This window comes from Gouania willdenowi, chromosome 4, assembly GCF_900634775.1.
Source record: "Gouania willdenowi chromosome 4, fGouWil2.1, whole genome shotgun sequence".
In the NCBI taxonomy this organism is placed as follows: domain Eukaryota; kingdom Metazoa; phylum Chordata; class Actinopteri; order Blenniiformes; family Gobiesocidae; genus Gouania; species Gouania willdenowi.
The window spans coordinates 688,388-713,168 of NC_041047.1; the positions used below are offsets into that span (position 1 = coordinate 688,388).

The following is a 24,781-nucleotide window of genomic DNA, read 5'->3' on the forward strand; positions in this document are numbered from 1 at the left end:
TTTTTCCTGTAAAATGTGTTTTTTGGAGTCATATTGTGTATTTGTCTGTGTTATTTTGCCATAGTTTTTGTCTATTTCTGTTGTTGTTTTGTTAGTTTGTTATTTTGTGTATTTCTGTTCATTTTTGTAGTAGTTTTGTGTATTTTTGGAGTATTTTCTGTTTCTTTTTTGTCTTTTACTGTATTTTGCTGCAATGTCGTAATTTTTTGTATTTTTAAAAGTATTCTTGCTCTTGTTTTGTGTATTTTTCTGTCATTTTGTACATTTACTTTGAAGGTTGTATAAAATTAACCAGTTGCCAAGGTTTGCATTAATGGTTAAATTGTACAAACATGTTACATATTTTATTATTTAAATTTGTTAGTGGCTAGTCAAATAGAAACATGGAACATAATGAAAATGAAAGAATAGTATATGCTTCTTTAAATGGGACATATCATGGTAAATCCACTTTTTTTAGTCCTTAAATACATTTTGTTGTATATTTAGAGTCTTTAGAAGTACAGAAAAGTTCAAATTAGTCTCTTCAGGTGCTCCATTGATATCTTTATTTTCTGTTTTGCTCATATTTTTCAATCTGTTTAGATTTTTCTATTCTCTATTACATTTTTTGAACTATTACATCACAGTATTTGCAGCAGAACTGCCAAATTAGAACATCGACTACAGGCCCAACACTTTGAGCAATCCACCATTTTTATTTCTGGCTTTTATTTTGTAGTCCAAGCTCCAGGATGCAGAAGTTACGAGAGGATAAGTCTAAATGTTGGGTTGTTGGATGTAGTAACCCACACGCTTCATTACACCGTCTCCCAGCATCAGAACCTTTTCAAAGTGTCTGGTTGAGTTTTATTTTTTATAGAAATGTACCACATCTGTGGATAAGGTCATTTTTGTGTGTGTGAAGCACTTCAATGATGACTGCTTCATCAACCTCCACCAGTATAAAGAAGGATTTACAGAAAGACTTTGTCTGATTGAGGGTTCAATTCCTTCTATCTTTGGAGACGATGAACAGAGCACTTTGGTAAGCTGTAAATAACGCTAAAAAGTGTGATGATAAGACGTCCCTGTCATTGTTTTGTTAGCATTAGCATTAGCACCGTCTTCATATGTTAGCGCTGTGTGCTCGTTTTAGATCCTTGATGATATGGCCTACGTGATTTAATTTAAGTCTAAAGTTTTCATTAGTCATTTCATTTTGACGTTTTTGTCTTTGAAAAGACTGTATTAAAATGCATTTCGTGACGTTAGCTTGGCGCTAGCGTTAGCTCGGTGCTTGTGTTAGCTCACTTGTTAGGGTTCTGCAGGTTCATCATCTTCATTTTCATCTCACTCCACTGGGTCAGACTCTGGCTGGAACATGTAAGGCTGGATGGACAAGTCTAACGTTGTTGACATTTTGTAAATAACCTCTGAATAAAAAGTTTATGCTCCGCTACATAGCCGTATCTCTTCTATCAAACTACAAAAATGGCCGAACAGGGTGGAGTTGAACCGAGTGTCACCTGAAGAGGGGGCGGGGTATGGAGTGTCTCATTTGCATTTAAAGAGACAGCACCAAAACGAGTTGCTCTCAGAAGCACATCAGAAAAGGGGTAGAAAAGGGGTGGAGCTATAATAATGAGGAATTCAGACCCAAGCAATGCAGTTCTGTTTTATATAGACCATAACTGTATGATTTATATGTAAAAAGGAAGGATTTAAAACCATGATATGTCCCCTTTAAATACTTATGTAGTGCTTTTTAAACGGTACTATTTACTAGCTTTGAAGTAGCTCTAACATTACTAATACATTATTATATTGGTCTAATGTACTAAATAAGGCAGTGGTTCTAATGAGCTTTAAACTGGGGAGTCAATGGTTCTAATCCACAGTAGAACGTTGATAAAGATATTTTAAGACTTTTTAATGAGTAATTAGCATTAGAAACATGTTAATAATATTTACATCTGTTCATCATACAGATTTAAATAAAACGTGACAGAAACACGACTCCAACTCACACCTTAAGCTTTATTCATTCAGACAATGTTTTCACTGCTGCATCATCATCATCTTCATCATCATCACCATCTTCATCATCACCATCATCTGGAACATCTGATACAGCTGCTGTTCCTCCTCTGGCCACTGGAGGTCAGTGGAGAGCAGACACAATAAACACCTCTGATGGAGTGTGTGTGTGTGTGTGTGTGTGCGTGTGTGTGTGTGTGTGTGTACAGCAGGGGTCAGTCCAGGCTCCGCCCCCTCATCCTAAACTCCTGTGAAGCACACAAACAGGTTTATAAAACCGTTGCTTTACAAAGACAGCATTGTTCATACTCTGGGAGATTTACAGGTTCTCACAGGTGGTCAGATGAAGAGCGCTGATCAGCATCATCATCGTCATCATCACTGACAGGCCAGGGGAGGGGCAGGAGGAGTCATTGGGAGGAGCTTCTGGCTTAGAGGCGTGGCTCTCAGATAGTTTACACTTAGACCTGCACACACACACAGAGGTGAGTGTGTGTGTCATATGCAGAGTTACAGTTTTCCCAAATTCATAAGAAAAAATATAATGTACATTATATACAAATATGTTAAGTGTCATAAAACACAGTGACTGTGCAAGGTTAGTTAGTTCTCTTTTGAGACTTTAGGTTGGTTCTTCTATTGCTCAATTCTTCTTCACAATGTAAATGGTGAAGCGACACTGCCCCCAGGAGTTCATGTATGGTACATGATTTTATCATGAATCTACAACATTAATGCACATTTTTGTCATCAACATTATTAATTAGTTATTAAACATTTTTACATTATTAGTGAGGATGTAGGAGGCATCAACATTTTAAACTTTTTTTTTTGCTTTTTTTCCCCAACTTTAAAAAAAACTTTTTTCAGATATTTTGTTCAAATCATTCAAACTTTTTTTTTTAATCTTTTCCAACTTTTTCAACCCATTTAAACTTTTTTAACCTTTTTGCTAATAATCAGCTATTGTTAATAATAAGAATTGTTAATTCTATAAGCTTTTTCACACTGTGCATATGTGACCTGGGGGGTCAAAGGTCAAAGGGATATAAATGTAAACAAGCTCGTTCTTTCTGTTGATATTTTCAACTTAACAACATTTGTAATGTTATTCCAGAGATCGTTAGTGTTTTAATAGTGTTTATATTATTAATATTACACATGGAGGAGGTGTCCAGGGTTTAACGCTGACGTCACTTTCAGTCACTTTTATAAACTGATGTGAGAAACATTATAAAAGCGACAGGTGTCCTTTTAACTTATGATTGATTTTTTCAGTATTTACGTTATTATTGTTAGTTTCTTTTTTTGACTTGTGTAGTTGTTTTAACAACTGTAAAGTGTTTTTGAGTTTTAGCTTTAGCAGCACTAGCTTTAGCAGCACTAGCTTTAGTTGCACTAGCTTTAGCAGCACTAGCTTTAGTTGCACTAGCTTTAGCAGCATTAGCTTTAGCAGCACTAGCTTTAGCAGCACTAGCTTTAACAGCATTAGCTTTAGCAGCATTAGCTTTAGCAGCACTAGCTTTATTTGCACTAACTTTAGCAGAATTAACTTTAACAGCACTAGCTTTAGCAGCACTAGCTTTAGTTGCACTAGCTTTAGCAGCATTAGCTTTAGCAGCATTAGCTTTAGCAGCACTAGCTTTAGCAGCACTAGCTTTAGCAGCTAACTCGGCACCTTGGAGACCAATACCATATTTCCACATGTTTGTCTCCAGAGTCAATGGTCCAATGGGAAACGTTTACACCATCAGCTGTGGAGAGTTTATATATCTTGACCTTTAACCTCAGAACTGAACCAGAGCGAGTGTGAAAAGGCTTATTGACAGGTGAATGTTAATGCTAATGTTAGCTCATGTTATTGCTAGGATAATGCTAAGCTAATACTAGCCAATACTACTGCTAGCTAATGCTAAGCTGATAAAGTGTGACGCGGGCTAGCACCTGCATCATCACTTAAATATTCAAGTTATTATTGCTGTAACAATAATCTCCAGACACTCTATATATTTCATTATTTCTCAAACTCCACCTATTGTGTGTGTGAGTGTGTGTGTGTGTTAAACTCACAGTTGTCTATGCAGGAAGTCCTGGTCCCTCCTACAGGCCTCGGTCTGGCTCTGAGCCGCGGTCATGTGACTCTGAGCTGCTTCCTTCAGATTGAAGCAGACGTGAACCTCCAGCTCAGTCTGAGTGACGTTATGAACCAGTAGCTCCACCTGCTCTGAGGACGCACAGCAACGACACATTAGTTATTGTTAGTTTGTACAGGTTAGTATCACGTGAAGGACCAGAGAGAACGACAGAAGACGCTGAGAACAACTCTGTGCTTTTTATTTGAACTGTTCTTTGGTTAAACAGGTTGTTCACCTGGACAAACGAAGAAAAGGGAAAGTTAAAATCAAAGCACAATTTTCTCATGCTGGGATTTTGTACCTGCATTTAAATTAAAGAATAAATTTAGCAGCACTATTATTTTAGTTAAATTGATCCCTTTTCCTGCTTTAAACTAAATACTTTTGTAATATTAAACAGTATGCTCAAATTATACTCACCTAATAAACAAATACACAATATACCAAAAATCAAACCTAAAATGTACTTCATTTATAAATAGTTATTATAAATTGTTTTTATAAATCCTTAGTTTGAAATTTATTTGAACTTGGAAATACTTGTATTCTCAATTACATTTTCCTCAAATTTGCATGCATTTACCTATTTAATGTTATTTATTTATTTATGTATTTACTTATTTATTCAATGTTAATTTATTAATTAATTTGTAAATACATTTTACTAAGTGTTAAATAGGAATAGCCATCATTTTAAACCAACTATTATAATTTTCAACTTATTACATAACCTGAAACTTTTTCTTTATCTTTAACTAAAGACTTAATTTAATTTTTTTTAACTTAAACACGACTCAAATCAAAATATTATAACAAGAAAGAATGATGTCTCACTGGTCAGGCCGCACCGTCTGCTGCAAACACACACTGACCTGTCTGTCAAACTCATGCCTTCATTTTATCCTTAACGCACATTAGCCACAGATTAACATCAGCTGGATGGATCTGCTCACGCTGTGGGCCCTGCTGCTCTGAGGTGTGGTCCTCTGCCTATTATGCAGCGTCTCCAGCTGACCCAACGCGACCTGATGGTGCACCGCCCTTTTAAGGCCCTGCCCCACGTAACTAGACAGCCCAGCATGAGAAAATTATTTACTTTAAAAGAAAGAAGATGAGAAGGAAAAGGTGGAAATAAGAAAGAAAATATTTCTAATTCTTTTTTGGATGGTTTACTTCACACCTCCCACTTGACCGGTTGGTTCTTCAACAAGTTCCTCTTGTTCTTCTATTGGTAGTATCACAACAAGATGTCTCACATATCTGTGGATAATTGTGCTTAAGTTTTTTGGATTGCATGGTTCTTTTGTTACTTTCTTATGTTCTTTCTGCTTTCCTTCAATATTTGTGATCGGTACCGAATAGTTGGGGAAGGTCCGTACATGGACGTCTCTGACAACACCCTTTTCATCAGTGTTGACTTTTCAACTCTCTCCAATTTATACTGCCACCTTAGAGCATTTTGGTCTGCCAGCCAAACAATGTCACCAATAGCAACACTCTGTTTTCTGGTGTGCCACTTGTTTCTGGCGAAAAGGTTTGGACCTGCAAATTGACAACACATTTTTCCAAAACTTGCTAACCTCAGATTGAATATCCTGGATTTTTGTACGGATAACCATCAAATTGGAAGTTGCCAGGATTGCCTTGCGGACAAGCTTGCCCCAACAAGAGAGAGTTTGGGCTGATGTACTCTACGCAATCTTCTTAACTTTGCAGCCTAGCATCTATCGGCCTCTCGTTTGCTAGATTTGCTGTGCTGATCAGCTGTCTCCAGTGTTCACAGACATTTTTAACACCTCACTGGAGACATGCACCGTACCAGCCTGTTTTAAGGCCTCCACCATCGTTCCTGTCCCTAAAAAGCTGAGGATCACAGGACTTAATGACTACAGACCCATCGCTCTGACATCTGTGGTCATGAAGTCCTTTGAACGCCTCATGCTCTCCCACATCAAGGACATCACCGACCTCCACCTGGACCCCCTGCAGTTTGCCTATAGATCCAACAGGTCTGTAGACGATGCCGTAAACCTGGCTCTCCACTTCATCCTCCAGCACCTGGACTCCCCAGGCTCCTACGCCAGGATCCTGTTTGTGGACTTCAGCTCTGCTTTTAATACAATAATCCCAGCTCTCCTTCAGGACAAGCTTTCCCAGCTGAACGTGCCCGACTCCACCTGCAAGTGGATCACAGACTTCCTGTCTGACAGGAAGCAGCACGTGAAGCTGGGAAAAACCATCTCTGCTCCAGGACCATCAGCACTGTATCTCCTCAGGGCTGTGTTCTTTCTCCTCTGATCTTCTCCCTGTACACCAACAGCTGCACCTCCTCTCACCAGTCGGTCAAACTCCTGAAGTTTGCAGACGACACGACCATCATCGTCTCATCTCTGATGGAGACGAGTCTGACTACAGGTGGAGACAGACCGGCTGGTGTCCTGGTGCAGCCAGAACAACCTGGAGCTCAAAGCTTTAAAGACAGTGGAGATGATAGCAGACTTCAGGAAGAACCCAGCCCCCCTCACCCCCCTCACCCTGGGAGACTCTACAGTGAGCTCTGTGGAGAACTTCTGCTCCCTGGGGACCATCATCACTCAGGACCTCAAGTGGGAGCTGAACATCAGCTCCCTTATCAAAAAAGCTCAGCAGAGGATGTACTTCCTGTAGTAGCTGAAGAAGTTCAGTCTGCCAACAAAGATGATGGTGAACTTCTACAGCTCCATCATCCAGTCCATCCTCTGCTCCTCCATCACCATCTGGTACGCTGCAGCTACGGCCAAGGACAAGGCCAGACTGCAGCGTATCATCCACTCTGCAGAGAAGGTCATCGGTTGCAATCTGCCCTCCCTCCAGGACCTGAACCCCTCCAGGATTTTGAGGCGTGCAGGAAAGATTGTGGCCGACCCCTCCCACCCCGGTCATAAACTGTTTCAATATCTCCCTTCTGGAAGGAGGTTTCGGTCCATCAGGACCAGAACCTCCAGACACAAAAACAGCTTCTTTCCCTCTGCCACCATCCACATGAACACACCCCAAGTCACCCACTGAACCCCCCCCCCCCCCTCCACCCGATCACCACCTCCATGATAACATTATCTGCTGCACTGTATAGATATTTATATTTATATTTATATTTATATTTATATTTATATTTATATATATATATATATATTTATATTTATCCTATTTATCCTATTTATCCTTTATTCTCTATCTATCCTTTATTTATCCCTCATCCTTTATATTTATCATTATTATTATTATTGTTGCTGGGTTGTTCTTTGTTTTTTTTATTTTTTTTGTTGTTTGTTTTGTGCACCAACTACCAAGACACATTCCTTGTACTGTCCTTAAAACTGTACATGGCCATTAAAAACATTTCTGATTCTGATTCTGATAAAAAGAAATGTCTGGAATTCCCCCCATGTCAACTCTCCTCTTCCCCCAAGATTGTTGAGGGCTTTCTTCACCACCTTAACAGCTCTCTGCTGATTCATTTCTGTGGGGTGAATCTGTTGGGTGAATTTCCCAAGACCATTCTGTTCCATTTTTGGAGGCTTCTTCCTCAATCTTTGTTTATCAAGTTTTTCCAGAAAGGCATAGAGTTCGATGAGGGCAGGTTTTGCTCCTACAAAGTTTGTACCAGGGTCTGACCACAATCTTTGGGGATGTCCTCGAATGGCCCTCGAAAGCCATGCAGCTGAAGACTACTCCCCAGACCTTGAGTTTTACTGTCTTTTTGACTTCATCTCTTACTTCATAAGGGCCAAAGAGATCAAGACATGTATATTGAAATGGTTTTGCAGGATTTGTCTGTTCAGGTGGGAGGTCACTCATGACTTGTTGGGAGTACTTTGCTCTCATCTTTCTGCAGACACAACATGAGCTTACTACTTTTTTAGCTAGTCTTCTCCCTTTAATCACCCAGGCTTTTTTCCTCATCCTCAGTAGTGTTCCTGCAATTCTCGTATTACATCTTCACGTTATCCCATAGTAAGCACAACTATTTTGGCACTTTCTTTGAGAGTTTTGACCTCCCGCTTTGGCTGAGCACTACCTTGCCTTGTTTTCATTGCTTGCCATTTTTTTGCGGCACGCCAGACAAGACCAACTACTCTGGGCTTCAGATGAAGGACGACTCGTCCTTCATATATGCATATACACACATATATGCATATGTGTGTATCCATAAAATGAAGAGTTCGTCCTTAAGACTGCTCTACTGTAAAGTGTCTTGAGATACCATTGGTTATGATTTGACGCTATACAAATAAAGATTGATTGATTGATTGATTGATATATACGTATATACACATACATATGTATCCCACACCCAACATGAATTCATCATGGCGGCAAGGAAAACCTTCTGTTAAGCAGCAGGAACCTTGTGTGGATCCCATTCCTATGATGAACAGCCATCCACGTTATGCTGTGTTGGGTGTGTGCAGAGGAAAGGGTGGAGACAGAGTTGTTGAGACTCTGTAACTCCACACTGAGGATCCCACGGACCTGCAAGACAAAAGCCAGAAGGAGAACAGGAGCAAACACACAAGGGAAGAAGCAGACATAGAGGGAGTGTTTGAGAGAGGAATGGGACCCTCTCCGGTCCCTCTCTAACCTAAATGACCTCTCTCTTAACGCCCCCTCCAACCTCTCTCCAACCGAGCATGCCAGACCCCCCTGGCAGTCTATGCCTATTGCATCTTAACTATGAGCTATGAGCTGGTTCCTAACTAAAAGCTTTACCAAAGAGGAATGTTTTGAGCCTAACCTTAAAGGTAGAGAGGGTGTCTGCCCCCCGAACCGTGGTTGGTAGATGGTTCCAGAGAAGTGGGGCCTGATAACTGAAAGCTCTTCCTCCTATACTACTTTTAGAGACAAATGGAACAACGAGTAGTCCAGCATTTTGAGAGCGTAGTGTTCTGGGGGGATTGTATGGCACTACAAGCTCCTTGAGATAGACTGGTGCCTGTCCATTTAGGGCTTTATAAGTGAGAAGAAGAATCTTGAATTCTATTCTATATTTTATGGGAAGCCAATGCAGAGAGGCTAATACAGGAGTAATGTGATCTCTTCTCCTAGTTTTAGTCAGTACACGTGCTGCAGCATTTTGAACCAGCTCAAGTGTCTTAAGCGACTTGCTCTGGCAGCCTGCTAAAAGAGAATTACAATAATCCAGTCTAGAGGAAACAAAAGCATGGACTAGCTTTTCGGCGTCGCTCTGAGACAGGATAGGTCTGATTTTAGCAATGTTACGGAGATGAAAGAAGGCAGTTCTTGAAGTTTGTTTTATGTGAGAGTTGAAGGATAAGTCCTGATCAAATAGAACCCCAAGGTTTTTAACAGTTGTGCTGTGTGCCAGAGTAATGCCATCTAGGGCAGTTAGGCTAGCATAGGTTTCTCTAAGGTGTCGTGGGCCCAGTACAATGACCTCACTCTTGTCTGAGTTGAGAAGAAGAAAATTTTGGTCCATCCAGGCCCTAATGTCCTTTAGACAGGCCTCAAGTTTAGATAGCTGATTTGTCTCACCTGGCTTCATTGATACATACAGTTGGGTATCATCAGCATAGCAGTGAAAGTTAACAGAGTATTTTCTCATAACATTACCAAGGGGGATCATATAGATACAGAAGAGGATTGGACCTAGCACAGAGCCCTGAGGAACCCCGTAGCTTACTTTAGTGTACACAGAAGACTTATTATTCACGTGTACAAACTGGTACCTATCAGATAGGTAGGACTTAAACCAGTTTAGGGCAGTCCCTGTGATTTCAAGTAATTCCTCTAATCTCTCTAGTAGAATATAGTGATCTATAGTGTCAAAAGCTGCACTAAGATCTAATAAAACCAGCACTGAGAGTCGTCCTTCATCTGAAGCCCAGAGTAGATCATTAGTTACTTTAACTAAAGCAGTCTCTGTGCTGTGTTGAGCTCTAAAACCTGACTGGAAGTCCTCGAACAGGCTGTTGTTTTGAAGGAAGTCACAGAGCTGAGCTGCCACAACTTTCTCAAGAATCTTTGAAATAAAAGGAAGATTAGATATAGGCCTGTAGTTTGCTAAAGTGCTGGAATCAAGAGTAGGTTTTTTGAGAAGGGGTTTGATTACAGCTACTTTAAAGGACTGTGGCACGTAGCCTATTGATAGGGATATATTTATTGTCTCCAACAAAGATGGGCAGACCAGGGGAACAACTTCTTTAAACAGCTTAGTTGGGATCGGATCTGAAAGGCAGGTCGATGGTTTGGAGGATGAAATAATAGAGTTAAGTTCCTGAAGTCCTATATGTGTGAAACAGTTTAGGTTAGGCCTATTTACATTTAATGGTACAGCAGGCCCAGGTGAAGGCAGGGAGTGGCTAATTTTATCTCTAATCTTGTGAATTTTATTGTTAAAAAATGTCATAAAGTCCTCACAGCTGAGGGCTAGAGGAATCATGGGCTCAATAGAGCTCTGACTTTGTGTTAGCCTGGCTACAGTGCTGAAAAGGTACCTCGGATTATTTTTATTTTCTTCAATTAGTGAGGAGTAGTATGTAGATGGACTATGTCGTAAGGCTGTCATGTATTTACTATGGCTTTCTTGCCAGAGTATTCGTGACTCCTCTGTTTTATTGGAGCGCCACATTCTCTCTAATTTACGGGTTGTTTGTTTAAGTGTGTGAGTTTCAGAGCTAAACCACGGAGCTTTCCTCTGACGTTTAATGGTTTTTTCCCTCAATGGGGCAATTGAGTCCAAGGTGGATTTTAGTAGACTAGCAGAGCTATCGACAAGCAGATCCAGTTGAGAGGGGTTATAATTAATATCATAGTTATTTATTGGATGGTGCACTGAGTTTAAGGCAGCAGGAATGGCCTCTTTAAATTTAGCCACAGCACTATTGGACAGATTTCTACTCCTAACTATTTTATTGCACAGTGCGAGATCCTCTAGGATAATGTTAAAAGATATTAAAAAGTGATCTGATAGCAGAGGATTTTCAGGGTAGACTTTTAGTTCATTAATATCAAGGCCATATGTTAGAACAAGATCAAGAGTATGATTTAAATGATGAGTAGCTTCATTAATAGTTTGAAAAAAGCCAACTGAGTCTATTAGGGTCATAAAGGCTGAGCTCAGGCTATCACTATCTTTATCCACATGGATATTAAAATCTCCTACTATGAGTATTTTATCAGAACTGAGGACTAAGTTTGATATAAACTCAGAGAATTCTGATAGAAATTCAGAATAAGGGCCTGGAGGACGGTAAATTATCGCAAATAAGACTGGCTGGCAGGTTTTTGATTTGGTATGAGATAAATTTAGAACCAGGCTTTCAAAGGAAGTGTAACTGGCCTTTGGTTTAGGATAGATTAGGAGAGAGGAATGATAAATAGCTGCTACACCACCTCCACGGCCTATGTCTCGTGGCATATGAGTATTTAAATGACTGGGAGGAGTGGCTTCATTTAAACTAACATATTCATCTTGATACAGCCATGTTTCAGTTAAACAGAATAAATCAAAGTTATTTTCTGAGATAAGGTCATTTACTAGTAGAGATTTGGATCTCAGTGATCTAATATTTAATAGAGCACATCTAATGGTTTTATGTTTTGGTGTTTCTAGATTTGAGATTTTAATTTTTTTCAGATTTTTATAATTGATAGCTCTTTTATTTGATTTTATGTTAAAATCATTGTGAAATTTGGGTCGGGGGACTGACACCGTCTCCATAAAATAATATTCATCACCATCACAGCAGTTGCCATGGCGATGAACACAGCTATCATAATAGCAATGGGAGGGAAACTGTCCTAAGGCAAGCGCAGAGGGGCGTGGAGGACTCCGCCTCTGTAACATGGTCTCATTCATGAGATATATATGGATATGTGTGTATCCATAAAATGAAGAGTCCGTCCTTAAGACTGCTCTACTGTAAAGTGTCTTGAGATACCATTGGTTATGATTTGGCGCTATACAAATAAAAGATTGATTGATTGAGATTGACCAACTACCTTGACCAATCTAGCCAGGCTATTGAATTTCCTCACATCTACAAGGTTGAGAATTGCATGACCAGCGGGCGGCCTTCTGGTTAGGAGATAAGATTTCTCTGTTTTTGTAGATGTTTACAGGATACATTTGCTCTGAAGCCTTTGGGAACAACTTTACTTTGGCTCTCGTCAATGTGGCAGAAAATGTTTTCCTCTGGAGCTTGTTTATCTCTTCTCTGGCTTGTGCTGCATCCTCCCAAGCTGATTTTATTGGCCACTCCTCTACTGGTACTTTAAGGAATTCTGGCCAATTTTGCCATGTGGAGTGATCTTTTAAGTCATCGAGGATGCCATCTCTCGTGATGATGTCTGCAATGTTGTGTTTGCTAGGAATCCACCACCAGTCTTCTACTGGCCAAATTCTCTGGATTTCAACCACCCTGTTGGCAAAAAAAGTATAGCTTTCCCTTTGAATTGCCCCCAGGGTGGTTTGGCTATCAACTAAATGGAACCATCTGCCTATCTTCATCTGACTTTGTTTCTCCACATACTTCCTCAGCCTGGCTGTGAAGACTGCTCCACAGATTTTGGCTTTGACAGCATCTCTTTTTGGATTGAGGGGTGTCAGCTTGGCTTTTGATTCTACCAATCGCACTTCAACACCTGTCTTTGTGTTCCATCTTAGATAAATCACAGTGCCGTACATTTTATCGCTGCCATCTGAGAATGTGACTCCAAAAGGCTCAACTTCCCAGTCATTTGGCGTGAGACACCTGTGGAACATTATCTGTTCAAGCTGCACGCACTCTTTGAATAGTTTTATAGCTTTTTCTCTTAAGCCTTCTAAAAGTGCCTTGTCCCATGTTTCACAGTTTAGTTTCCCTCCGTCTGCTTCTTGAAAAGCTTTTCTGACGAGAATTGCACCCTTTTGTTTGATAGGTGTAACAAAGCCAATGGGGTCGTACAGTCCAGCAATTTGGCTTAAAAGCTGTCTCCTTGTCAGTGGGTTTGGTGTCTGGTCCCTGATTTCTTCTTGAAGAACATTTTTCCCTGTTCTCATTTTCTTTTTCTTTTTGGAAAAGTTAATTATTGACATTACGTACAATTTGTCAAATTCAACATGGTAACCTATCCCCAGAGCTTTGTTATCTTCATCCCTCATTTGGTTTGGGAGGATGTATGTTTGACTTTCATTTTTCTTTTCTACAGCTCTCTGGGTCTCCATCTTTAGTTGTTGCCTCCCACTTTGCCTTGATTGTAGCCAGGGTTTGAGAAAGAACCCTCCAGTATCTCTTCAACTCCTTTTATGATTTTATTCAGTTCATCTCAGCTGCTGTGGGAGGATAAAATATCATCAAATTAGCTGTCCTCCTCAAGGACTCTGCGTTCCACTGCCATGTGACCAAATTCGGGTAGTCTTGCCACTTCCCACATGGCTAACTGGGCAATAGAGCCAGCTGAACGGTCCCCCATGTTGACTCGTGTAATAGCATATTCTTGAATGGGTTCCTCCTCACTGTCTCTCCAGAGGAACCTATGGAGGTGCATTTCACGCTCTTCCAACCACAGAGTTATAATATCTATATTATATCTATAATATCTTCTAATGCAGCATACACACCTTCCCGGAATCTTAAAAGGACAGTTCTGATTGGGTTGAGAACATCCGGCCCTTTAAGTAAAATGTCATTCATGCTCAGTCTTCTAAATTTCTGACTGCTGTTCCAAACTAATCGAACCGGTGTTGTAACTGAATTACGGTTCGGTGACAACAAGGCCTTCTTTTTTTATTTCCAACTCTCGTTCCTCTGCCAAAGTCATCTGCTTTCCTCCTGGTTGACAAATGCCACAGCAACATCCTCCACATTTGGGTTCACATCCTGCGCCGATGCAACTATCTCACTTCCACGAATCTAGGAACTCATGACCAGTATCAGATGTAGTTGTCGCTTCAGCAGTATTTTTGTCCAGGTCTGACCCCATGGTCAGGGGCACCGGTTCATAAACTACTTCACTGTACTTTGCTGCTGCCGTTCTCATTGACTTTGCAAAGTGCTTTTTGGATCCACTGGCTGTGACCTCTATGTCCTCATACAGGTCTGGATGTGCTCCACCTACTGTTTTTCCAAGTGGGCTTTCCCACAACATCAGATCTCCAATGACTTTAAGTCTGTGAGGGACAAGCCTCCCCTCCCCGTGGCTTATGAGAAGGTCTAACCCTAACCCTCTGCCTCTTTAGTTCTTCCAGCTCGACCTCTGGGAAAAACAGCCTCTACTTTTCTGTAGTAATGTTTTTATGCACACGGGCAATTTCATTAAGACTGTAACAAATGAGTTCATGGGCACACGCTGTTCCCATGGGAGTCTTAACACAGACTTTGAGGTGGTAGCGTTTGGTGTTGACTTTCATGGCCATGCCTCCCACACCTTGCACGATCAGGGTTACTTTCTCACCTCGTAGCTTCAGTCTACTTGCAGCCTTGTGAGTAATGTAATTCATGTCGAAAGCAAGATAAATTAGTGTTCCAATTTTCTTGCCAGCATTTGCAGTTACGTCAAGTAACATCATAGTGACAGGTAGGTCCTTTGGACTGTTTAGCATCTTTGAACTGTCCCTGATGATTATTTTTGTAGCTCTGGCTTTGTTGCTGTTCATAAATGCTCTTTTGCACATTTCTGCAAGCCCTGGCATCAGCTGGGACAAAAATTTCTCCTGTTCTTCAGGTTTGGACTTCACAGTTATAGAATGCATCCCAACAGCTGCTATAGTCACTATATACACTACACTTACACTACATCCTGTTTTTCATTCATCACACAGATGCATTCTGGGAAAATTCCCTATTTTCCGGGTAATAGGACGCTATATTTTTCATTTAAAGTTGAGGGTGTGGCCAATACGGTGGAAGGCTCTGTGTTTATTTGTCAGTCAGTCACACACATGCACAGGTGGCAAAAGTACTAGTATTTAGTCCTCAAGTAAAAGTATATATACTATCTTTATTTATAGATACATTAATAAAACATGACTCAGGTAAAAGTAAAAGTATTGAAGTTGCTCCCTTACTTGAGTAAAAGAAAAAGTACATGCTACTAAATGTACTTAAGTTAAAAAGTAAAAAAGTAAAAAAAAAAAACACATCTTTTATTTTTTTATGAACTTGTAGAAAACTGATATATGAAACAAGATAAATCTGTTACTTTTGAACATCTGGAGAACTTAGCATTAATTTTAAATACAATGTGTAAATAAAATGTTTCAAGTAAAAAAAAATTTAAAAAAATGCAAATGCTCAATAAAACCCAGAGCATTTTTTAAACTTGAAAATATTAACCATAAAACTAAGAGAAAAAAGCTCAAACTACCAAAAATGTGTGTTTTTTATGTCATGACGTCATCTTCAAAGGTTTTAAAAGTAATGAGCTCAATTTTAAACTGTAAAGAGTAGAAAGTACAGATATTTGTTCAAAAAAGTAAGGAGTCGCCAAAAAAATAAATACTCAAGTAGTTTTTTTTTCTTGCATCTGTACTTTACTTAAGCAGAGTAACAAAGTATTTGTACTTGGTTACTTGTCACCTCCACACGTACGTGTCCAAAGCTTCAATAACAGGACACTGAGTCGTGCTCCGTATGTAGAACATACTGTATGTTGTCACATCTGTAATATATATGGGTTTATTTTCTCTGCCTAAAATAAGATGTTTGATTAAATACAAATAAAATAGCAGTAATGTTAGTTTGTGGAGCGGTGCTGGATCCTATATATTTACAGTGGGAAGAGAAGAGCGTATAAAAAGTTCAATAAGGTTTAAAATATAATATATCTCAGTTTTTACTAGTTGGAAATAATGATAAACAGAATAAAGTTGTTAAATCACCACACATTGAGTTTGTACAGAGGAGATCACGTCTGTATTCTGATATTAAACAACTGTAAATTAACTGATATGCAGATGTGGAGCAGTGAGGAGGAGACATTATGCGGAGATGAAACTCATCAGAAAACACAGAAATACACCAAAACCGTCTGAAGGACCTCATCAGCCAATAGGGTGCAGCCTATGTGACGGTGACGCCTTTACGGAAAAATTACAAAATTATTTGAACCTTGTTAATAAAGCAGTGCATTAACCTGGAAATACAGTACTTTCCCATTTTTCCATCAGTTTTTCTTTAACGCACAGCTCTGTGTGTATGAACTTACAAGGTAAAGTCAGTCTTATCTCAGTGTTTTTTGTCCTGCTTCAGTTGAGCTGATGACACACACACACACACACACACACGCACACACACACACACACACGCACACACACACACACACACACACACGCACACACACACACACACACACGCGCACACACACACAGCTTCCCCTTAAAACAATGCTGGACTGATTTTGGTTTCTTACTGGAATTCATGGCTTCACTCCCAACTTTGAACAGGAAATCACACACATTAGGACTGGAAACACTTCCGTTACAACACGTTAGCTACTGCTAAACCAGTCATGTTTGATCATTTAAAGCCTGTACTACGAAGGTAGATAGATAGAAGCTAGATCATATTTATATGGGATATCCCATTCAATGGATTCATATCATAAATAATGTGACACTTTTACGCATCCACGGCTGATGAAGCCTGTGTCATAATCCGTATGCGGGACGAGTGAAGTTATATTAATTTCATTGAATTAATATATGACTTCACCCGTGCGCACATACGGAGCGTATACCATGTGCCTGTACACACACAGGATGACTGAAACAATTTTAAAAATTTTGTGAACAAAGTACAAAACATTAGGGCAAGTATCACTCCTCCCTTCTGCACTGCATCAGCCCCTGTGAGCTCATGGTCCTCCTTCACTCCTGTCAGCCTACAGGATGTTCAGGTTTTAGTAGGAAAGATGAAACCCTCATTGAGCTCTGTAGACATTGTTCCTACTTCCTATAAAGCCTATAAACTACTGACCCATATCTAAGCTTCCCTTCATGTCTAAAATCATGGAGAAAATGGTTGCTAAGCAGCTAACCTCATACATGGAACAACATGATATTTATGATAAATATTAATCTGGTTTTAGATCAATCCACTGAAACTGATCTTCTGAAAGTTTCTAGTGACGTGATGATGTCACTGACTCTGGTCGTTACACAGTTTTAGTTTGACTTGATCTGATGCTGCCTTTGATACAGTAGATCATAGTATACTGGTTGATCCACTTACATCTGAGATGTGTTTTCTGGTGCTGTTCTCCAATGGTTTACCTCTTATATTAATAGAAGAACCTTTAATGTTACTATTAATGATGTAATGTCTAATATGTCCAACCTGTCATGTGGAGTAGCCCAGGGCTCTGTTCTGGTTCCTGTTTAGTTTTTATTGTATCTGATGCCTCTTGGTCGGTTGATCCATGGTTTTAAAAATATATCTTATCATTTTTATGCTGATGATATCCAGTTGTTCTGCTCCTTTAATGACTCAGAGTTTCACTTTTTATCAGAGATCTTAGACTGTATATCCTGTATCAAAAACTGGTTGTCATCAAATGATCTCCAGATAAATTCTAATAAAACATAAACTCTGATCATGTGATTAAAAGTCTCTTGGTGATCTGGGCTCATCTGTTAAAACCTTGTGTTTGATCAGTTCATGTCTTTGGAGGGTCACTGTCATCTACTGACTAAAAACTGTTTTATCATCTGACAAATATCTCTAAAGTCAGACATTTATTATTAAAATCAGATCTAGAACTGGTCATACACACATTTATATCATCACACATTAACTATTGTAATTCTACATGTTTTAATAAGTCGACCCTAAACAGACTCCAGATCGTACAGACGCTGCTGTCAGACTTTTAACTGGTGCTTCTAGAACATCCCACATTACCACCATTCTTTCTACTCTGCACTGGTTCTAGTGAAGTTTAGAATAAACTATAAATATTAGTTATTACATTACATGAGCGTTACATGGTCAGACCCCTCAATATATCTCAGACTTGTTGTACCCCTACACTTCAGGGTGAAGTCTTCAGTCTTCAGACCAGGGTCTCCTAAAGACCCTAAAACTAAATGTAAAACCAGAGGAGACCTGGTGTTCCAGACTCTGGAATAACCTGCACCAGTCTCTCAGGGAGCTCAACTGTGTGGTTACTTTTAAAAACTGTTGAAGACTTTACTTTACAGAAAAACTTTTAGTTACTGGATTTTAAATGTTTTTATCCTTTTATAATGCTTATGGCCATGGTTTATTATTCTATTATGATGTTACACTTGTTGTAATATTAATATTTTCACCACTGCTCTGTTCAGCACTTTGTGATTTTATCTGTAAAAAGCACTTTATAAATAAATGACTTCATCAGCTGACTGTAGATCAGTCCATCAGATATAAATCTATATGTTTCCTAAATGATGTCATCGGTAAATGAAAGGATTGCATCATTGTATAAATATTATCTCTCCTGTCAGCATCAGATCAGATCCACACAGTGACGTGTTCACCTTTTATTGGACAGCTCGCTTTCTAAGAGATCTGATTGGTCAGGAGGCGGGACATTATCACTCGCTAAAATCCTAACAAGAGCAAAACCTGCTCGCGACCAGTCTAGTCATTCAGCCTAAGTTACCATGGTGATTTAGCTCCATAAGACGGTTAGCGAGCTTCGTAGTCCAGCACACACCTGGAAGTTCGCGTGATAAGAGCTAATCTAGTTACGTAGTACATGAGTCAGGATGACGTCACTTATTATTATTTTGTTATTTATTAGTTATTGTTTTGTTGTTGTTACCTTGGTGCTGCTGCAGCAGAGCAGTGAGGTTCTCCTCCTTCTGACGTAGTGTCTCCACCTCCTGCTCCAGAAGGCTGATGTTCCCTCTGAGGATGACCTGTGGGACAAAACATCTGCACCTGTCAGCCAATCAGAGCAGCTGTAGTTGAGTAGTGACTAGTTTAATCAAACCTCCATAAAGTGGTTGTCAGCGTAACACACATAAGATCAGCTGTTTTCATAAATATGATTTATTATTATTATTATTATTATTATTATTGTTATTATTATTATTAATGTTTCTCTTGTTGTTGTGTAGGAGCTCAGGTGGATGTTGAGGTGTTAAAGCTGTGGTCCGTGGTCCTTCAGGTTTTCTGTTTTGGTTCTGATGCAGTGTTCCTCAGGAATAAATAAACGCTCCTGAATGTCTCACAGCGGCTCAACATTCCACGTGTGTTTGACGTTCCTCAGCTGATGCCTCCGTTCCACTCAGAGGAGGAGGAGAAACTATTAGTCTGTCAAACATTATTAATAATAATAATTACACCAATAAACCAATGTTCTCTTTGTAACCTTTGTATTCAAATCTGATTAGCTCTATATACAGAGCATTAGTGGAACTGCAGCTCATTTCATCGTTCTCCCTAACTTTATTTCATTTTATTCACCCAATAAGACGGTTTGAAGCCTACATGCTAAGCTAACCAAACATGTGGGACTGGTGGCTACATGCTAAGCTAACCAAACATGTGGGACTGGTGGCTACATGCTAAGCTAACCATACATGTGGGACTGGTGGCTACATGCTAAGCTAACCATACATGTGGGACTGGTGGCTACATGCTAAGCTAACCAAACATGTGGGACTGGTGGCTACATGCTAAGCTAACCAAATAGAGTTTGTTCAGTTGTGGATGAAAAAGAATATTTAGCGTCTGTAACCCATGGAACACAAAGATTCATTCAGTAAGTTTCCTTCTTTTTCAATTTAAGATAAACAACATGTTTGGAAGGAATATGAAGACAGAATAAAGATAAGAATAGTTAAAGGTGCAGTCTGCAACTCTTATAAAAGTGACTTTTTGTCATATTTACTAAATCTGTCACTATGTAAGGACAGCTTTACATCAAACTAGTAGTTTGTGTGAAATAAAACAGACTGATTGTAGTGATGATGTGTCATTGATGTGTCGGTCGCGAACGAACTGGCTCTAACAGCCAGCTCTTTGACGTGAACGACGGGAGCCGCTTTGTTTCTCTCTGTCTTTTTTTCTCTTCAAGCCACATTTGATTGGTCAATGTGTGTGTGTCGTCTCTGTCTGCGCTGAGCAGAGGGGGGAGGGGCTATGGTTTTACATTAGTTTCAAAATCCACACGCGAGAAAGCAACAACCGTGCGCATAAAACCAGTAGTTAGTGAGCGGGCATGTGCTCGCGGCCCCTCTATGAGGTGAATTCTCTTGCGTTTACATGAGCTGTCACTTTCTACGCACTCTGTGCATGCTCGACATCACTTCCTGCTTGCTCGCCTGCAGTTTACCCACCAGGATCAACCCCTCAAAGCTGAGACACTTGGTTTTTGTCAAAGAAAATTTTTACCTGGATGCAGAATTTTTTCCATTTTCTTTTCCATTTTAATTTATATGTTAGCTTCTGTATGTTGTTACATTAAATTTGTTCAGTAGTAAAAAGCAAAAAGTTAGTTAAGGTCATTTGTAAATAGTTAAACATTTGTGTTTCTAATTTATTTTATATTTTATCACTCTGCAAAGTGTATAAATAAAGGTGTATTTATATAAATATACAGTGCATGTATTGTTACATTAGTAATTCATATTACACATATTTTACATTATTGTTGGTAATTTATTAAATTAAGCACCAAAAAATCTTAAGGAGCCTCTTGGGAGCCGAAAGAGCCAGTTCTCCAAAAAGAGCCAGAATAACCATCATTAACTCATTGAGTGAATTTTATTGTCATTTTATTTTTTATAAAATATCTTTAGTTATAAGTTCTAGAAGCTTCATGTGTTGCTGATTGTAAAATGGGAAAGGACTTTGTCAGTGGGGTCAAAGGGCCTTCTGGGTAATGTAGTTAACAGGAGGGGCAGAAACAGGGAGGTTTCTCAGAGCACATCCAGGGTTTTCCTCTGGGGCGGTGGCCAAGGAAAACGCCTCCTGACTCCTCAGGAATTCACAGCACGAACGGAGAAACAGAGTCGAGAGGAAAAAACAAGCAAAGGTGGAAAAGCAGCCTCAGAGTTTCCTGAGAGGAGGAAACTGTGAGTAAACGTGATCATGTTGAAGGTTCTGAGCTCTGCAAACATGGAGGAGAAGAGGACTACAAAGATGGACAAGGACTAGTTTTTCACTTTAGATCTGAATATTCACCCTCAAGTTCCTTTGAACATGTTTGTTTTAAGCTCCACCTTCTTTCCCACCTTGTCTGTTTTTATTCATCCTCAAACTCCTCCTCCTTTCACTTTCACTCCTCCTGTTTCTGGGAAAAGAAACTCAGAGGCTCCATTTGAGCAAACAACATAAAATACACCAATGATTAAAATAGACTAAACAATAACTAAAATACACTAAACAATGACTAAAATACACTAAACAATAACTAAAATACACTAAACACTGACTAAAATACCCTAAACAATAACAAATACACTAAACAATGACTAAAATACCCTAAACAATAACAAATACACTAAACAATGACTAAAATACCCTAAACAATAACAAATACACTAAACAATGACTAAAATACCCTAAACAATAACAAATACACTAAACAATGACTAAAATACCCTAAACAATAACAAATACCCTAAACAATGACTAAAATACACTAAACAATAACTAAAATACCCTAAACAATAACAAATACACTAAACAATGACTAAAATACCCTAAACAATGACTAAAATACACTAAACAATAACTAAAATACACTAAACAATAACTGAAATACCCTAAACAATAACTAAAATACACTAAATGACTAAAATACACTAAACAATGACTAAAATACACTAAACAATAACTAAAATACACTAAACAATAACTAAAATACCCTAAACAATAACTAAAATACACTAAACAATAACTAAAATACACTAAACAATAACTAAAATACATTAAACAATGACTAAAATACACTAAACAATAACTGAAATACACTAAACAATAACTGAAATACCCTAAACAATAACTAAAATACACTAAACAATAACTAAAATACACTAAACAATAACTGAAATACACTAAACAATGACTAAAATACCCTAAACAATAACTAAAATACACTAAACAATAACTGAAATACACTAAACAATGACTAAAATACCCTAAACAATGACTAAAATACACTAAACAATAACTGAAATACACTAAACAATAACTGAAATACCCTAAACAATAACTAAAATACACTAAATGACTAAAATACACTAAACAATGACTAAAATACACTAAACAATAACTAAAATACACTAAACAATGACTAAAATACCCTAAACAATGACTAAAATACACTAAACAATAACTGAAATACACTAAACAATAACTAAAATACCCTAAGCAATGACTAAAATACACTAAACAATAACTGAAATACCCTAAACAATAACTAAAATACACTAAATGACTAAAATACACTAAACAATGACTAAAATACACTAAACAATAACTAAAATACCCTAAACAATAACTAAAATACACTAAACAATAACTAAAATACACTAAACAATAACTAAAATACATTAAACAATGACTAAAATACCCTAAACAATGACTAAAATACATTAAACAATGACTAAAATACACTGTACACTGGCCATACCAGCCTGTCATTGGCTGATCCCGTTAGATCTATGAAGCTAAGCAGGTCTGGGCCTGGTTAGTAGATGATGGAGACCACTGAGAATTCCAGGTGCCACAGTGGGGTGACAGTCACCCAGTGGTATCTGTCATTGTGTCCTTGGGCAAGGCACTTCACCTACATTGCCTAGTATGAATGTAGTGTGTGAGTGAGTGTCGGTGGTGGTCGGAGGGGCCTATGGTTCACTATGGCAGCCTCACTTCTGTCAGTCTGCCCCAGGGCAGCTGTGGCTACAACAGTAGCTTACCACCACTAAGTGTGGAGTGAAAGAATAATGCCTTAATTCTGTAAAGTGACTTTGAGTGTCTATGATAAAGCGCTATATAAAACTGATGCATTATTATTATTATTAAACAATGACTAAAATACACTAAACAATGACTAAAATACCCTAAACAATGACTAAAATACACCTAACAATAACTTTCACAGTGCGTAGACTACGTCACTTCCTTTCATTCCAGTCTTTACGACAGAGCTGCTGGGACGTGATATTTGAATGTAAACCAACCATACAATGTTTGTTAAATATGTTAATAGTACACATTTCAATTTGTAACTGTTTTGTGGTGTTTTTAATTGTTAATTAAAAAAAGTGGATTAAAACACAATACACACATTGAAAATCAAAAACCAAACACAAAATAAGATAAAAACCAAAATAAATTGGAATTCACTCAAATCATAAATTTCTTTTTTTTTAAACAGCAGTGTTTTAACCTTTTAAATAGTTTACGAACTGTTGTAAAATAGGCCGACCAGATGGAGACGCGTTTCACGCATGTGTTGAAAGGATCCGGCCCGCGAAAGGATTGGGCACTGACAACTCCAAAGTTTTGAGACTTTAGGTTGGTTCTTCTTCTGTTGTTCTACTCAATGTAAATGGTGAAGCAACACTGTCCCCAGCAGTTCATGTATGGTACTACAGCAACAATTATTTTCATGATTTTATCATGAATTAACAACATTAAACGACACGTTGACGTAAAGTTTTGTAGTCAACATTATCAATTATGTTACTCGTCATTTTTGCATTATTGTAAATGGTACACACATTGTGGTTGGCGTGAATATCCTGACGGTCTATTTTCTTTTGCCCCCCCCCCAGTGTCACGGACTGAGTTTACCTCGTACTGAGCATATATGTGCATGCGCACTACCGGAAATTGAATTTTTGCTAAAAAAATTACAATTTCGTTTTGTGTATATTTGTTTTCAAAGTGAACGGACGCGTGTTTTCTTTGTTTATTGGATTAGGTTAGGGTTAGGGTTGCATTCGCATATATGCTCATAATAGATCTCAGTACAAGATAAACTCAATCTGTGACACTGGCATGAATCTTAAAATCCACCTCCATTCAGTTCATAGACTATAATAAATTATTTTTCTAGTTGTTTGTGTAAATATTAGTTGTAAAGTTAGACTGAGTTTAAACTTTCCTGTTTAGAACACATTTATGATTCTAAGTCTATTTTCTCTCAGCATGTTTGTCTCTGACTCACATTCTCCTGGCGACTGTCCCACAGTGAGCTGTTGGTGGAGGCCAGGACGCCCAGGAGGGAAACTCTGCGCTCTCTCAGGTTCTCTGTGTCCTGTCGGGCCTCGTACAGCAGCAGTTGCAGGTTCTCCCTCTCCTCCAGGTCCTGTTCACACCCAGCAGAGGCGTTCAGCTCCTGCTTGGATGACCAGACCACGATCAGGGCCACAGAGGCCACTAACCACATGGTCAGCAGAACCAGCAGAACCTTCATCCACAGGGGGGAGGAGGGGGAGGAGGGGGAGGAAGACATGATGAAGAGCAAGTGAGGAAGACTGACAGAAGAGAAGAGAAGCCTGAAGGGAACTGAGCCTGAAGGAGACGTGAGAGAGAAGAGGGAAAAGTGACCACGCCTCCGTGTGTGTGTGTGTGTGTGTGTGTGTGGGTGTGGGTGTGTGTGTGTGTGTGTGTGTGTGTGTGTGTGGGTGGGTGTGTGAGAGATGG

General features: G+C 39.0%; 1 protein-coding gene across 1 annotated transcript; it reads right to left on the reverse strand.

The window, feature by feature from the left end:
• Positions 1-1,999: 1,999 nt before the first annotated feature.
• Positions 2,000-24,661, reverse strand: LOC114461455 (uncharacterized). Its single transcript, XM_028443538.1, has 5 exons — positions 24,303-24,661; positions 18,939-19,035; positions 4,090-4,243; positions 2,353-2,486; positions 2,000-2,267 (listed from the first exon to the last, which is right to left on the reverse strand). Coding segments are annotated over exons 1-5 (675 nt in total). The 5' UTR covers positions 24,591-24,661; the 3' UTR covers positions 2,000-2,265.
• Between the last annotated feature and the right edge of the window lie 120 nt (positions 24,662-24,781).

Bases quoted from the DNA above. Each gene is read 5' to 3' on its own strand.
- LOC114461455 (XM_028443538.1), bottom strand. From the start codon at position 24,590: ATGTCTTCCTCCCCCTCCTCCCCCTCCTCCCCCCTGTGGATGAAGGTT. The intron at 19,036-24,302 runs GTGAGTCAGAGA...TTTGTCCCACAG, and splicing joins GGGACAGTCGCCAGGAGAAT to GTCATCCTCAGAGGGAACAT. The intron at 4,244-18,938 runs GTAACAACAACA...GTGCGTCCTCAG, and splicing joins TCTGCTGCAGCAGCACCAAG to AGCAGGTGGAGCTACTGGTT.